We start from the raw sequence: 15,727 nt of genomic DNA, 5'->3' as shown, positions 1-15,727 counted from the left end.
GTCTATAGGTGACAAAACAAAAAATCCTTTGATTAATTTACGTACAATAAATTAAAGGACACATGAAGATTATAAAAATGCGATCTAAGCACGAGGTGGACAGATGACCTCATAAAAGTTGCAGGAGGTCGCTGGATGCCTGGAAATCTACAGAGGAGGTCCATGTTCAGCAGTGGACACCTGCAGCTGATGATGATGATTTAAGCACGTAAAGCTGTTGGTCCTGCGCCTGAGCTCTCTCCAGTTATGTCGGATTGCCGTCTCACCGGACTATGAGAGTGAAGGAACAGTGAGTGCAACTGTGTATTGCGCACACAATACACAGTTGCACGCTAGGAAAGATTCAGATATGTGACAGCAATTAGACAGGACGACATAATTGTCACGACTAACGTGAGATAGTCTGTAAAGATCTCTGATTAGTCTTCACCGTATAAGCCAGAAAAGTCACCTTGCCTTAAAACCTTAAAGATACCTATCACATTGCTCAGAGAATAGATACAAATTCCACGAAGCAAAGGCAAACAAATAATCGCTTTTTGTGACGCAAACTGATACAAATTACATTGACGATGACAAATGACATACAGCCATTAGTCAAAATAACGACTCCGCATTGGAGCCCGCGCGACGTTTCGTCCGGAGCCACACTATATGCGGCATTAAATTCGAATCAACTGTAATTGTTGGCATAGCGATAGATCAGAGTGGGTGTCCTGAATAGCGCCAGATTTCAAGTGGGAAGCATCAAACAACTGGCCCAAGGGCACCTCTGGTTGTTCTGGTTTTGAATTGAGACTGTTTTATTGCTTTGAATGACGAGACATGCTTGCCGTTCGCCTGATGGTAAGCAATACGACCGCCCATACAGTAGAGACACCATCCAACAACTTGAATTACAAAGTATTGTTTAGTATTCCACCGCGCTCGCCATCCTGAGACATGAGATGTTAAGTCTTATTATGTCCAGTAGTTACTCTGATCATAAAACGCCTCGTTAAAGATCATAAAGGTTTTAGTTGTTTAGTCATTTAACATGATTGCGGAAGAGAATGTAAAAATAATAGACACCCCACAGTCACTTACTGTAAATGACGTTCTAGATTAATACAAGGTTAGCGTAATGTACACAACACTGCTCATTCCAGACTGATCACTCTGCTGTTAGATATTTATATTATTCCAGGATGAAAAGTTTATATAATATTCCAGACTATAATATATCTTTAGCCGAAATTTCATCTAAAACCGTTAAGCCGTTCTGGATTGATTGAGTAACAAAAACCAATCCACTTTCGCACTTATAATGTTAGATAAAAAGTATATATTTTAATACAATTGATTTTCATTTAGTTTTACGTAGATCAAAGTAGTACGAGACCAGCTCTGCGTCGCAAAAAGTTATTAAGGTAATGTTTTTTTGGTTAACCGCCGCGCCTCGCACCGCGCCCCGTCGCGTGAGCCGCGCCTATGGAACCCACCCCTATGATAGTGTTCTAAGTTTAGCGTTCTATTAGAACTGTGGTAATGGACTCGCCCTCCATCAAGACATGGAATACATTTGCGAAATAATGCGAGCACTCATTAAATTAAATGTTAAGTACTTCATGAATGAAACTTACCTTCTTACTTAATACGCACATCATTACAGCTTAAGAACTAATGAATACGATTACAGAAGTTTTGGATATAAGATATTGTAATAATAATTAGAGGGTGTAAAGTGTAGAGGGAATAGACTAGTGACAACAAATAATAACTTAATACATAATTATAAAACTATTGAAAGTTATTATAATTTCATGTGCTATCTTTGTGAAATATCGCTTGCTTTACCGTTAAAGGAAAACATAGTGAGGAAACGTGCATACCTGAGAAGTTCTGTATAAGGAATTTGGTATGTGAAGTCTGCCAATCCGCACTAGACCAGCGTGGGCTAAGGCCTAAACCCTCTCAGTAGTAGAAGACTCCCGTGCCCAGCAGTGGGACAGTATAAACACAGGGCTGGTATTATACATGTTACTTAAAGTTACGCGTAATTAATGAATAACTTACGTATACTTACGTCACTATTTATGGGCGGAAACTTCATTTCAATTCATACTTAAAGCACTCACTGCTATAATCCTAATACTACAGCTATTTATGTTTAAAAATCAAATATTATGGAAACGTAAAACGTAAGTTGTTGCATTTAGAAGAGTTTAAAAAAAATCCAATGGAAACCATGATTGTAAAAATATTTGGCATTAGAAATTTTGTCATTCGGATACAAAAGCATTATACGATCTCACGCCTCTAGTCTTGGAAGAAACACCAGAAAGTGCACAAAATTAAATCCTCAATGTTTTAAACAACCAAAAGAGATTACGAACTAGCGTCTACTAACCAGATATCGAACTGTCTCAACCTTCCTAACAGAAGCTAACGAAAGTGAATTCATTTTAATAATAAATGAACACAAAAGAGCATTGTTACTTTGACATTTCAATTTCCGCCACGTGTGCCATTAATTAGTTCATAATGAAAGTTTGACGGGTTAATTACCGGTGAAACAACAATAAAGGTGCGTTTGCGAACACAACCACACCTAAAAATACCGACATTATTTTTTTATACACGTGCAGATCAAAGTGACCCACTGCATCGGATAGTGAGTGGACAGGGGTCCAATAGAATGTCGACTGACGATAGATGATTATCCCTCGGCAGTCGACACAATTTTGCCGGCCTGTTGTAACCGTTGTTGGACTTGTTGGATATACACATGCTGATCCCGGAACGCGACTTCTACGTGGGCCACTACGGCGGGTTTTAACACCTTGTGTTCTGTGGTCGCTATCCGGGCGGATATAAAATATATCCTATCACTGGCATGTAGACACCGAATCCTTAATATTCGAAAAAATATGTAATGTGTAAATAAATATAAAAACACGAAATAGAAAGAATATTTTGCATTTGTATGTATTTTTTTTTAATTATCAGCTTTTCTTTTGTTATTAAAGTATTTTGGTAAATCGAGTGATGAGATATGATATGGATGGATATGAACCTCGTTAAAACATACAAGACAAAAAGAATATACACCAATTAAAACGAAACGAACCTTGAATAAATCGTAAACAAACCGAAGAAAATCGCTGAATTACGTTCATAGATGCATGACAAAAGAAATGATGTTAGCACGAAATACAAAGTAGAACAATTTAATTCTAGATTTTTATGGACCAACTAGCTTTTACTTGCGGGTTCGCCCGTATAAAGAAGTTTTCCGGAATAAAAGTTCCGCTATATATTTTGTCTGGATAGAAACGAGTGTATAACCTTCCCAGGGTTTTAAAATATCTCCATACCCAATTTCATAAAACTCCGTTCAGTAGATTTCGAGTAAATCGATAACATACAGACAGAAAGGGGGACTGTTTTATAATAATATGTATAAATAGATGGATTGCCTAAATATCGAAGAAGTTTTTTTCAACACACAACAACCAACAAACATTTGTTACAAATTCCAATTTGGCCAATATTTGCGTCGGTCTATCAAAATGCTTTCAAATTCAAATTAAAAAAAAACTAAAGCCAAACTATGTTACTCACACCATGTTGGGATTGAGGCAGAGTTATACTGAAGCCGGTAGAGCAAGCATGATGCGTCCCGAACGAGCTGCCTTGTCGACAAGCACTGTTCTGCTCAGTGGTTACGCTAATTTATGCACCTACGCAACTGCACACGCGGTACGCTCGGACGCAAATTGTCTAGCGTGATTTGAATTTAAAAAAAACTTTGCATTGTCAATGTAGTAGTTGGAAGCATTATTAATGTATTTATTATATGTGGAAATCGGGTTCCCGGACTATATTGTTACTGACTAAAACTCCGCAAAGATTCACACTTTCCTGTATTCTGGAAATCGAAGGATTGCGCATACGCATGTAGTCGTAGCACCAGTAAGAAATATGAAGAAATAATAGCTATGATATGAAACCGAAAGTTTCTGAATTTAATACTAAGGTAAAACCAAAACAAAGATTAATAAAATCAATTGTTTGTAAATGGCAGGAATAAGCTGCTTAAAGCATAGTAAATTTTTACTGACGAAAAAGTTGAAAAGCACTTTAACGCTATCAACGTATTTATTAATTTCCACGTAACAATTCCACTTTCAGATTAAATGATAAAACTAATCGAAACATCGACCAATATAGGCCGTATCGGATATTTATGAAGGTATAACTTGCTGATATTTCCAACTTAAAGTTAAGCTTTAAAATGAATGGCAACAATGATTTCCAATCTTACTTCTTTCTAATATTAAATGCGACAATTTGTTAAGATACTTGTTAGAAGTAAAAGAAGAAAGTCGTGAATGGATAATCTTTTGCATATAATATAGCAGATTTTGCCTGCAGCTCAGTCCACGAGATAGTTTTTCAGGGATAAATAATTTCCTGGGATAAAATATAGCCTATATTACTGAGGAGTAATGTACTGCCCTGTGGAATGGGGGCGTTTGGAGAATTCCACCACGGTATCCCCTGCCTGTCGTAAGAGGCGACTAATAGGGGCCACGAAGGGGGTCGTCGGCGGGCAGCAGGGGGCTGTCCGCCCTAGTGCATTTTTGTGCATTTTTACACATCTTTCGGTTGACCCCCGGGAAGGACGGCAGTGTGCTGTTGGCCTCACACTGCCGTAGACGCCGAGGGCGTCCTTCGGTGCGCGGGGGCTTCTGAGCCCCCCCCCCCCCCCTAAGGAGACGGGCCGCAAGGCGGCACCGCGCAGGGGCGGCTGCGGTCGCAGACTAGACACTTCAACGTCAGAGGAAGCCCGCAGCCGTCCCTAATGCGCCGAAGAGGGCCACCGCGGAGTTTTAGCTGGTAGGCCGTGCATAGGTTTAAGTTGTATATAGGGTTAGGGACTCGGCCCGGCGGTCGCCCGAAGGTCATCATCAAATCCGGGCGGCTCAACGCCGGGCCGTAAGGCACGGTTACCCCAGCATAACCGCTCAGTCGCCCCCCACGAAGGCTGGGCGGTAGTAATAAGGCACTTTCTCCGCGAAAACAAAAAAAAAAAAAAAAGGAGTAATGTAGCTTCCTAATAATAAAAAATCAAAATCGATTTAGTAGTTCCAAAGATTAGCGCGTTCAAACAAAAAAGTTTACTCTTTAGCTTTATAAGATTAGTATGAATTTAATATATAACCTTCTTATTATACCTGAGGAGTGCAGGATTTTTGCTCCGAAAAAGCTCTTTTCCGCGAGAAACAGCTAGTCATTAATAATAACATTGAATGAGCTTCTTGTGTTTAGTGGCTTGCTAGATGATAGGATCATTCAGAGTCGTTACTAGTAGGATATATTTAATATCCGTATCACCTTACACAATATGTTACCGCTATAGTAGATTCGTAAGTGTGTCGCGTTCCGGGATCAGCCTGTGTATATACAGTTCCAACAGGCCGCCATAGTTATGTCGACTCTCGAGATATAACCATCTTTCATCAGTCGAAATTCTATTGGAGCCCACTCCACTTTCCATCACGTACAGAGGGGCAACTTGGCTATACCCATATAAAAAAAAGATATATATTTATGTGCCCTTAAACTTTTAGATCCACGCTGTAGACATCTGTCCACAGCAGACTGGAGAGCTCGGCTGAGATACACAAAACATACTTGAAGTGACAGCTTCCTAAAAATAAGGATATCACCCCAAATACCTTCACCCTTGCCCAATCCTTATTCTTTAAAGGCCGGCAGTGCTTCCATAATTGTACATACGGCAGTAGTGGCGAAGCGCTTTTCACGTTTGTCTTAGTTTGCTTACTGTTAAATTGGCCGCGATGTATTAACTAACGCAATATTTTTTTGGCTTGGGTTACCTTTTGAAATATTTCACCCTTTGCCACTGTACGACAGATAGAAGACACCATATATAAATTATCTATATAGAAAGACCACGCAAACTGTGAGACGTAGTAACTGTCTCTTTCATAAATGTTGCAATCGGTAACAGCCAGCGTGTTCAATCCATTCGCCACGAATGCACAGCAAATTGGTATTTCTTCAGCAGTTGTAACGCTGCATCATCAAGATCCGTTATAAGATGTTTTGTTTAATGCTGGTATTAGTACGCAGTGGCGTAGCTAGAGCAATGCTAACGTTGTACGGGCACATGGCGCCGACCCCATAGTGGCTCAGTAATGACCAAGGGGTCATGCGTGGGCGCAGTTATAGAAGCTCGTAACAGGCGCATAAAAGGCTAGTATAACTCATGGTGTACTCCAAGGGCTCTTGTCAATCAAAGTAAAGCAGAGATAGGAACTTAAGTTCAGTATAGAATTCTAATGACCTATTTTTATAAATTATCTTAACCTTTACCGTCGGATAGCCAAAATGGTCCAATCGAAACAAAGTTAGTTGACAGGCTTACAGATGTTATTGTTATCGGTTTATCCTTACTATCTATACGTAGGGGTTAGGACAGTTTAGCGGAATCGGCAGTTAATAACACTATTTCAACCCAAAGTAGAACAGAGTTCTACGGGTCGAGCTGCAAGCCAATCCAGTCTATAATGCTTTGTACTTAAAGATAATTTGAACCAAAACTACCCCACTAGATTTCCAGTTTGGGAAACCATGTCATATACTAATAATGGATGAGCAAATCATATCGCGTGGCATGTTTACTTTAATAACGTCGTTTTGTTTGTGCTTCTGAACGATTACCTTAAGTATAGCCATTAGTTGGTATTAAACGTAATAATAGTGATTTGACATGATTTGTTGAAATGTTGATAGAAAGAGACCGGGACATAACTAGCCATTGACGTATATTCTATGGACACAAACGTCCATATAAACTATTCCTTCAAAATTGAACTAAAATGACCACCACAAGCTGTCAATATTGACCTTTCTTAAGTCAGTTTGAATGGATTGCAGTTCAATTCAGTTGAACACAGTGAATGTTCGGAACGCCAAATTTAGTTCGTAGTACTTATATATCGATGTAACTAGCCCATTTTGGTGTGTTTGACGTGGAATACCTAAACAGTTGCTGGTAGTAGGGTATTCGCCCAGATGACGACCACCGTACGTAAGGGTTAAAATACGCCCTAGTGGCCCAAGAAATCATAATCATCGTCGACATAATTGTGTCGAGTGGCGAGAGATAAACATTCTATCTGGACTCCGCTTCGCTTACCATCAGATGGAGTGGGTCGCTTTTCCTAGTGCATATAAAAAAGCAAAAAAAAATAATCTAAAACTAATCTCTGCTTTAGGTACCTTTGTGGTCTTGGTATGTCAGTTAAATAGTCAAAGCTAATAAAAAACAAACATGTTTTTTTTTGTTTTTAATTCGGTTTTTTTACAGCAGCCCTTTTTTTTCTAAAATGGCTTTATGACATTAAAGTTCCAAAGTTTTTTTTATAAGCCAAATTTTAAATTTCCTTTTCTAAAATAGCTCTGTGATAGTTAAGTTCCAAAGTTAAAGCTTTATATCGACGAGTGTACATTATTACGAACAATAACATCGTTGCTAATCTTCGCCTCAAGATTTAAGATCTGTCTAAATTACACGCGAACGTGTGGTTATTGCATAGAGATGATTTCGACCTCTGGTTAATCCTTGTAATTCTTTGTTTAAATGACGATAAAATAACCGTAGTTATATTTTATTACGGGCAAGTTGTCCCGGCTTCATAGAGAAAGCGAAGCATATATATATGCCTAAATTTTTTGTCGTATAAACCAATGAATTATATACATAAACTTTCCTCTTGCATCATAGCAGCCATAGGTGAAAATTGCATGAAATTATTTACTAGTTTTTGCTCGCGGCTTCGCCCGCGTGAAGGAGTTTTCCGGGATAACAGTCCCGCTATATATTTTCCCTGTTATAGAAAGCCTATATATACCTTCCCAGGGTCTTAAACTATCTCCATACCAAATTTCATAGAAATCCGTTCAGTAGATTTTGAAAAAATCGATAATATACATACAGACAGAAAAGGAGACGTTGTTTTATAATATGCATTGATATCGTATTTAAGGCGTTAAATCAATATTTTCAGTAGGATAAAACGACAGATTAATGATCCTTAATCCCCCAACTCACGACAGCGCTTCGCCCATTTAGCGACCAGCCTAACGTTCTAAACAAACTAATGGCAGTGTGAAAAATATAATGAGACGCGCGGGCGGCCCGCCTCACTTTTTCATTGTTTAGTTGAAATGGCATTGACAATGGAAATAATATCTTTTAAAAAGCCATGTATTCGTTTTTTCCGCGATCTAGATCTACGTGTTAGTATACTATAGCCCTTCTTTAGTATCGAGTATAACAGGGCCGTAGCTAGATTTGAATTTAAGGTAGCAGTGGCGAAGCGTCCATACAAGCCGATTCCTACCGGGTTACCTTTTGTAAATTACTTAAAATAATAAATGAAAAACATAACTATATAACTAGAATAATAATAGTATATTCAAACAAGTCATCCTATACCTACATATTTCATTAAATCAATACTTCAACGATTACGGTATATAGTTCATATTATTATCAATTCGTGAAATCGTAACTCGCGCGCAGTGCTCGCGCCTTATAGTGTTCGAAGTGAACCCGGCCGCGCATAGCTTCCCTCGCGATATTGTTGTCTCTTTCACACGTAGCGCGGTGTCTTTGTCTAATCTTTTGGAAGTGACGCAAAAATACATGTGTGCGTGCGTGTATGTGTACTTCAGGGTAACCCGAGAATTTGCGGCTTAATGTTGGGCCATTGGCGTGAAATTTTTTAATAATTTAGAATATATAATTATTAGTGTTTGTGTTTAGTGTGGGTTAAGTATTCATTTTTGTTGGGCTCTTTTAGATAAGTACCTATGTTCAAAATATGTGATTATTTGTTAAATTTAGAGTTTAGAAATAAAGTTTATGTTAGAAGGAAATTATTATGTATTATGATATTTTACTGATTTTAATTTATTGTGAACAGCGTATTACATGTTAACAGCGTATTACATGGTAGAAAAAAATATTTCGTCGGGTTACCTTTTGAAAATTTTCACCCTTCGCCACTGTAAGGTAGGGCAGCTGTGGTTACAGCTAGGGCCGAAGTATAAATGTTACTATATCTGATCTGGTCGATCGATTTTTGGCTTACTTAACTTGTGAATGACTCAGGTTACTATGGGACCAACTTCCAAATCGTGAAATAAAAAACCCACTGCTCCATATATTTTGATTGAGTTATGTATAATTTAGTTGATTATTAAGGTAGGGCATTAGTTTTTTAAGATAGGGCATTGCTCCACAATGTCCTCCCCCTAGCTACGGCTCTGGAGTACAAGTCTTACTTTGGCTGGTTCCTGCCAAAGAAATGGCCGACGTGATGGCGCCAGTCTAACATAAATTTTGAACTTGGCATAGTCACATACGGTCCAGAGGCTACTTCTAAAGTTTTATACTGTAATTCCCACACTACATGTTGAAATTTTCCAAAGTGAAGCCGACAAAAAATAAACTGATATGCATAAATACGGATTGCAAATCGTTCTAATCAAAGCAAATTGTCTAAGGAAATCCGTATGAAGAGACAGGTTTAATTCTTTTAAACCGAACCCCCTCTGCTGATGTATACACGAAATAAAAAGTCTTTTTATCCAAAATATGTTCCTGACTCACCCTGATGTATTTCTCTAAATCTGGTGGAATGTGCTCTTCGAGATCATACAGGTTCTTGCAGTCTTTCTTGTCTTCCGTAGCATCCTCTTTCTCACTGACTACATTTTCGAAGTTCACTTGCTTCTTACATCTTCTGGGATCATTATGTCCTTTGTCATCCTATAACAATTGAAATAATATTATTAAAACTTACGCGAGACATATTAAATTAGTCAAAACAACACGGTTTTACTCACGTATAAAAGTAGTCGGAATCGCCGACCAGTTTCGACCTATTAAGTAGGTCATCCTCAGGGGCGAGTGCTAAGAGGACGTCGCGTCGCGGAGGCCTCTCGATCACTGTCAGCCACCCGCGCCCGCGCCGCCGCCCGCCTAGCGGCACGTAAAGCACGGCTCGAAGATTGGGGTGGGGGTGGTTCAGAGGGTTCCGAAGATGTCACATCTGTTTGATCATGTGCAGCTACCGGTGCATGTAGAACACTTGTGTGTACTGAACTGACTGTGTCACATCCTCGTGTAGGCCTGTTAGTGTATTTATGTACGGTTTGAAGAATCGGTCTCCAAGTAGTCGGCAACGTCCAGCCTACGTCACGATTGAAATTCGGACGTTTGTTGATTTCTATGGCCTCACGTATTTTACGCGGGCCGAAAGACTTTTCTATAGCCAATACTTTGGTCTTATCAAAACGGATGTAATGGGAAACGTCCGAATCCAATGCATGCTCGGCGATCGCAGAGCCGTTCCCGTCCAATTTCTTCAAACACCGAATGTGTTCAGTCAATCTAGTAGCCACGTTGCGTCCTGTTTCACCTATGTAGCTTTTGCCGCAGTCGCAAGGCACCATGTATACACCGGCACATTCAGTGGGTCACTGTCCTTAGGAGAGCGCATTAAATTCCTTATCTTCGCAAAGGGCCGGAAAATGGTCTTAATGTTGTATTGCCGGCGTAGTAAATGACCTATTTTGTCTGTAATGCCTTTAACGAAGGGTAGAAATGCTAGCGCTCTATCCACAGACGTACCGCGTTCTGCTGTATTTTCACTAACCCGCAGACTCTGTCTCCAGCTATAACCATTTGACTCCAACACTTGCTTGACGTGCATCAGCTCCTCGTTAATGTGCTGGGGATCACATAAACGTAGGGCTCTATGGATCAATGTCCGTGGGATCGAAGCCAAATGAGCCGGATGGTGGTGCGAGTCGGCCCTTAAGTATCGGTCTGTGTGTGTAGGTTTTCGATAAACCGTATGCGTGAGATTCCCGTCGGGTTTTCGCATAACCAATACGTCAAGGAAAGCTAGAGCGCCATCCCTTTCTTGCTCGATGGTAAAACGATTTTTGGGTGTATCTTATTCAAATGAACAAGAAAGGGCATCACACTATTCTTGTGCAAGATGGCAAAACATCATCCACATATCGCCACCAGAATCTCGGTTTATCTTCCGTCGTACTGAGAGCTCTTTCTTCAAACCACTCCATGAAAATATTTGCCACCACTGGAGCTATGGGAGAACCCATCGCTACACCATCCATCTGCAAGTAGTATTCGCCACGCCAGACGAAGAAACCGCTCTTCAGACAGTATTCTATGATACTCATGTACACGGTAGGTAAGCCTGCATTCTTAATCAGGTCATCTATTCTATGTAGTGTGTCCTCTACCGGTACATTTGTAAACAACGAAGTAACGTCGAAGCTCACCATTAGTTCTTCGTCGGCTAGCCTCACATTAGCCAACTGTTGGATGAAGTGCGTTGAGTCCTTTATGTAACTCGCCGTTTTTCCAGTCAAAGGTTGAAGTATATCCGACATATACCTGGAGGTCTTGTAAGTAGGTGAGTCTATTTGGCTGACTATCGGTCGCAAGGGCCAGTTGGGTTTGTGGATTTTAGGCAAACCATAGATTTTTGGAGCGGTGGGGTTTTGTGGACGTAGGTGTCTTCTAAGTGAGTCATCCGGACTTGAGCGTAACAAACTATCTAAACCGGAAGTCACGCGAGCGGTAGGGTTGTAATTAACCTTTTTATAAATACATTCATCCCTGACCAGCTCTGTGAGCTTCTTTTCATATGCCGCTGTGTCCACTATGACAGTAGCGTTGCCCTTGTCCGCAGGTAACACCAAAAGAGATGAGTCATTACGTAAGTCTTTGAGCGCTGTAAACTCTCGTTTTGACATATTAGGTTTCGGTAACTTGGACTTACGCATGACTGATGACACATCTTGTCTCAAACACTCAGCATCTTGATCTGGAATTTTGTTGTGCGCGATCGTTTCTTCTATGCCAGTGATAATTGCCTCCACTGGTATTTTCCGCGGAGTCGGTGCGAAATTCAGACCTTTTGCGAGCGCCGCTTGCGTCGTAGGTGTTATTGGCCTTGAAGATAGGTTCACAACCAACTTTTCATTCTCACGAGAACAAGTTCCTTGTTTCAAACATTGCTCATCGTTTTTAATTAGGCGTGTGAATTTTCCCAGTTGTCTGTGTTCCATCTTCCTCTTCTGTGTTTGAGACCTGCTGAAGGTCATTGAGTCCAAAATATTCCACAAATCAGTACGCAGGAAACTCGATAGCTTCAGATGAAGGGTATATAGCTCCATATTTATATTGGCGATTTTACGGCGATGATCACGCAGTACCCGCACTATTAATTTCTTGTGTACCGCCTCAAAGAATCTTTCGTAATCCCGAATGCATTTTACCGGATTCACGCGCATAAATTTCGGCACTATACCACTATCACGGCACTTCTGCACATATTGGATGCTGCACTCGAGTCTATTACGTTTCATTCTAAGCCGCACAAAACGCTTCACTTCACTTTGCCGTACCTCACCGTAAAGGTTAGCAATAATATTATTAAAACTTACGCGAGACATATTAAATTAGTCAAAACAACACGGTTTTACTCACGTATAAAAGTAGTCGGAATCGCCGACCAGTTTCGACCTATTAAGTAGGTCATCCTCAGGGGCGAGTGCTAAGAGGACGTCGCGTCGCGGAGGCCTCCTCGATCACTGTCAGCCACCCGCGCCCGCACCGCGCCCGCCTAGCGGCACGTAAACACAGCTCGGGTGGGGTGGGGGTGGTTCAGGAGGGTTCCGAAGATGTCACATCTGTTTGATCATGTGCAGCTACCGGTGCATGTAGAACACTTGTGTGTACTGAACTGACTGTGTCACATCCTCGTGTAGGCCTGTTAGTGTATTTATGTACGGTTTGAAGAATCGGTCTCCAAGTAGTCGGCAACGTCCAGCCTACGTCACGATTGAAATTCGGACGTTTGTTGATTTCTATGGCCTCACGTATTTTACGCGGGCCGAAAGACTTTCTATAGCCAATACTTTGGTCTTATCAAAACGGATGTAATGGGAAACGTCCGAATCAATGCATGCTCGGCGATCGCAGAGCCGTTCCCGTCAATTTCTTCAAACACCGAATGTGTTCAGTCAATCTAGTAGCCACGTTGCGTCCTGTTTCACCTATGTAGCTTTTGCCGCAGTCGCAAGGCACCATGTATACACCCGGCACATTCAGTGGGTCACTGTCCTTAGGAGAGCGCATTAAATTCCGGTTTAATTTAAACACATTCGGTGTTTGAAGAAATTGGACGGGAACGGCTCTGCGATCGCCGAGCATGCATTGGATTCGGACGTTTCCCATTACATCCGTTTTGATAAGACCAAAGTATTGGCTATAGAAAGTCTTTCGGCCCGCGTAAAATACGTGAGGCCATAGAAATCAACAAACGTCCGAATTTCAATCGTGACGTAGGCTGGACGTTGCCGACTACTTGGAGACCGATTCTTCAAACCGTACATAAATACACTAACAGGCCTACACGAGGATGTGACACAGTCAGTTCAGTACACACAAGTGTTCTACATGCACCGGTAGCTGCACATGATCAAACAGATGTGACATCTTCGGAACCCTCTGAACCCCCACCCCATCTTCGAGCGTGCTTACGTGCCGCTAGGCGGCGGCGGCGCGGGCGCGGGTGGCTGACAGTGATCGAGAGGCCTCCGCGACGCGACGTCCTCTTAGCACTCGCCCCTGAGGATGACCTGCTTAATAGGTCGAAACTGGTCGGCGATTTTGCGACTACTTTATACGTGAGTAAAACCGTGTTGTTTTGACTAATTTAATATGTCTCGCGTAAGTTTTAATAATATTATTGCTAACCTTTACGGTGAGGTACGGCAAAGTGAAGTGAAGCGTTTTGTGCGGCTTAGAATGAAACGCAATAGACTCCGAGTGCAGCATCCAATATGTGCAGAAGTGCCGTGATAGTGGTATAGTGCCGAAATTTATGCGCGTGAATCCGGTAAAATGCATTACGGTTACGAAAGATTCTTTGAGGCGGTACACAAGAAATTAATAGTGCGGGTACTGCGTGATCATCGCCGTAAAATCGCCAATATAAATATGGAGCTATATACCCTTCATCTGAAGCTATCGAGTTTCCTGCGTACTGATTTGTGGAATATTTTGGACTCAATGACCTTCAGCAGGTCTCAAACACAGAAGAGGAAGATGGAACACAGACAACTGGGAAAATTCACACGCCTAATTAAAAACGATGAGCAATGTTTGAAACAAAGAACTTGTTCTCGTGAGAATGAAAGTTGGTTGTGAACCTATCTTCAAGGCCAATAACACCTACGACGCAAGCGGCGCTCATAAAAGGTCTGAATTTCGCACCGACTCCGCGGGAAAATACCAGTGGAGGCAATTATCGCTGGCATAGAAGAAACGATCGCTACGCACAACAAAATTCCAGATCAAGATGCTGAGTGTTTGAGACAAGATGTGTCATCCAGTCATGCCGTAAGTCAAGTTACCGAAACCTAATATGTCAAAACGAGAGTTTACAGCTCAAAGACTTACGTAATGACTCATCTCTTTTTGTTGTTACTTGCGGACAAAGGGGCAACGCTACTGTCATGATGGACACGGCATGAAAAGAAGCTCACAGGAGGCTGGTCAGGGATGAATGTATTTATAAAAGGTTAATTACAACCCTACCGCTCGCGTGACTTCCGGTTTAGATAGTTTGTTACGCTCAAGTCCGGATGACTCACTTAGAAGACACTACGTCACAAAACCCCCACCGCTCCAAAATCTATGGTTTTGCTAAAATCCACAAACCCAACTGGCCCTTGCGACCGATAGTCAGCCAAATAGACTCACCTACTTACAAGACCTCCAGGTATATGTCGGTATACCAACCTTTGACTGGAAAAACGGCGGGTTACATAAAGGACTCAACGCACTTCATCCAACAGTTGGCTAATGTGGGGCTGAGACGAAGAACTAATAGTGAGCTTCGACGTTACTTCGTTGTTTACAAATGTACCGGTAGAGGACGCACTACATAGAATAGATGACCTGATTAAGAATGCAGGCTTACCTACCGTTGTAGGTATCATAGAATACTGTCTGAAGAGCGGTTTCTTCGTCTGGCGTGGCGAATACTACTACAGATGGATGGTGTAGCGATGGGTTCTCCCATAGCTCAGTGGTGGCAAATATTTTCATGGAGTGGTTTGAAGAAAGAGCTCTCAGTACGACGGAAGATAAACCGAGATTCTGGTGGCGATATGTGGATGATGTTTTGCCATCTTGCACAAGAATAGTGTGATGCCCTTTCTTGTTCATTTGAATAAGATACACCCAAAATCGTTTTACCATCGAGCAAGAAGGGATGGCGCTCTAGCTTTCCTTGACGTATTGGTTATAAAACCCGACGGGAATCTCACGCATACGGTTTATCGAAAACCTACACACACAGACCGATACTTAGGGGCCGACTCGCACCACCATCCGGCTCATTTGGCTTCTTCGTCCACGGACATTGATCCATAGAGGCCCTACGTTTAATGTGATCCCCAACACATTAACGAGGAGCTGATGCACGTCAAGCAAGTGTTGGAGTCAAATGGTTATAGCTGGAGACAGAGTCTGCGGGTTAGTGAAAATACAGCAGAACGCGGTACGTCTGTGGATAGAGCGCTAGCATTTCTACCCTTC

The 15,727-nt window shown here is 41.5% G+C and overlaps 1 protein-coding gene across 1 annotated transcript; it reads right to left on the bottom strand.

The window, feature by feature from the left end:
* Positions 1-11,067: 11,067 nt before the first annotated feature.
* Positions 11,068-12,222, bottom strand: LOC119190756. The gene has a single exon (XM_037443439.1). The coding sequence runs from the start codon at positions 12,220-12,222 to the stop codon at positions 11,068-11,070; it is 1,155 nt and encodes a 384-aa protein (XP_037299336.1).
* Between the last annotated feature and the right edge of the window lie 3,505 nt (positions 12,223-15,727).

Source organism: Manduca sexta, chromosome 5, assembly GCF_014839805.1.
Source record: "Manduca sexta isolate Smith_Timp_Sample1 chromosome 5, JHU_Msex_v1.0, whole genome shotgun sequence".
NCBI classification, from domain to species: Eukaryota; Metazoa; Arthropoda; class Insecta; order Lepidoptera; family Sphingidae; genus Manduca; species Manduca sexta.
Note: the sequence above shows the minus strand (reverse complement) of the source record. Positions and strands in the feature narration are given on the sequence as shown.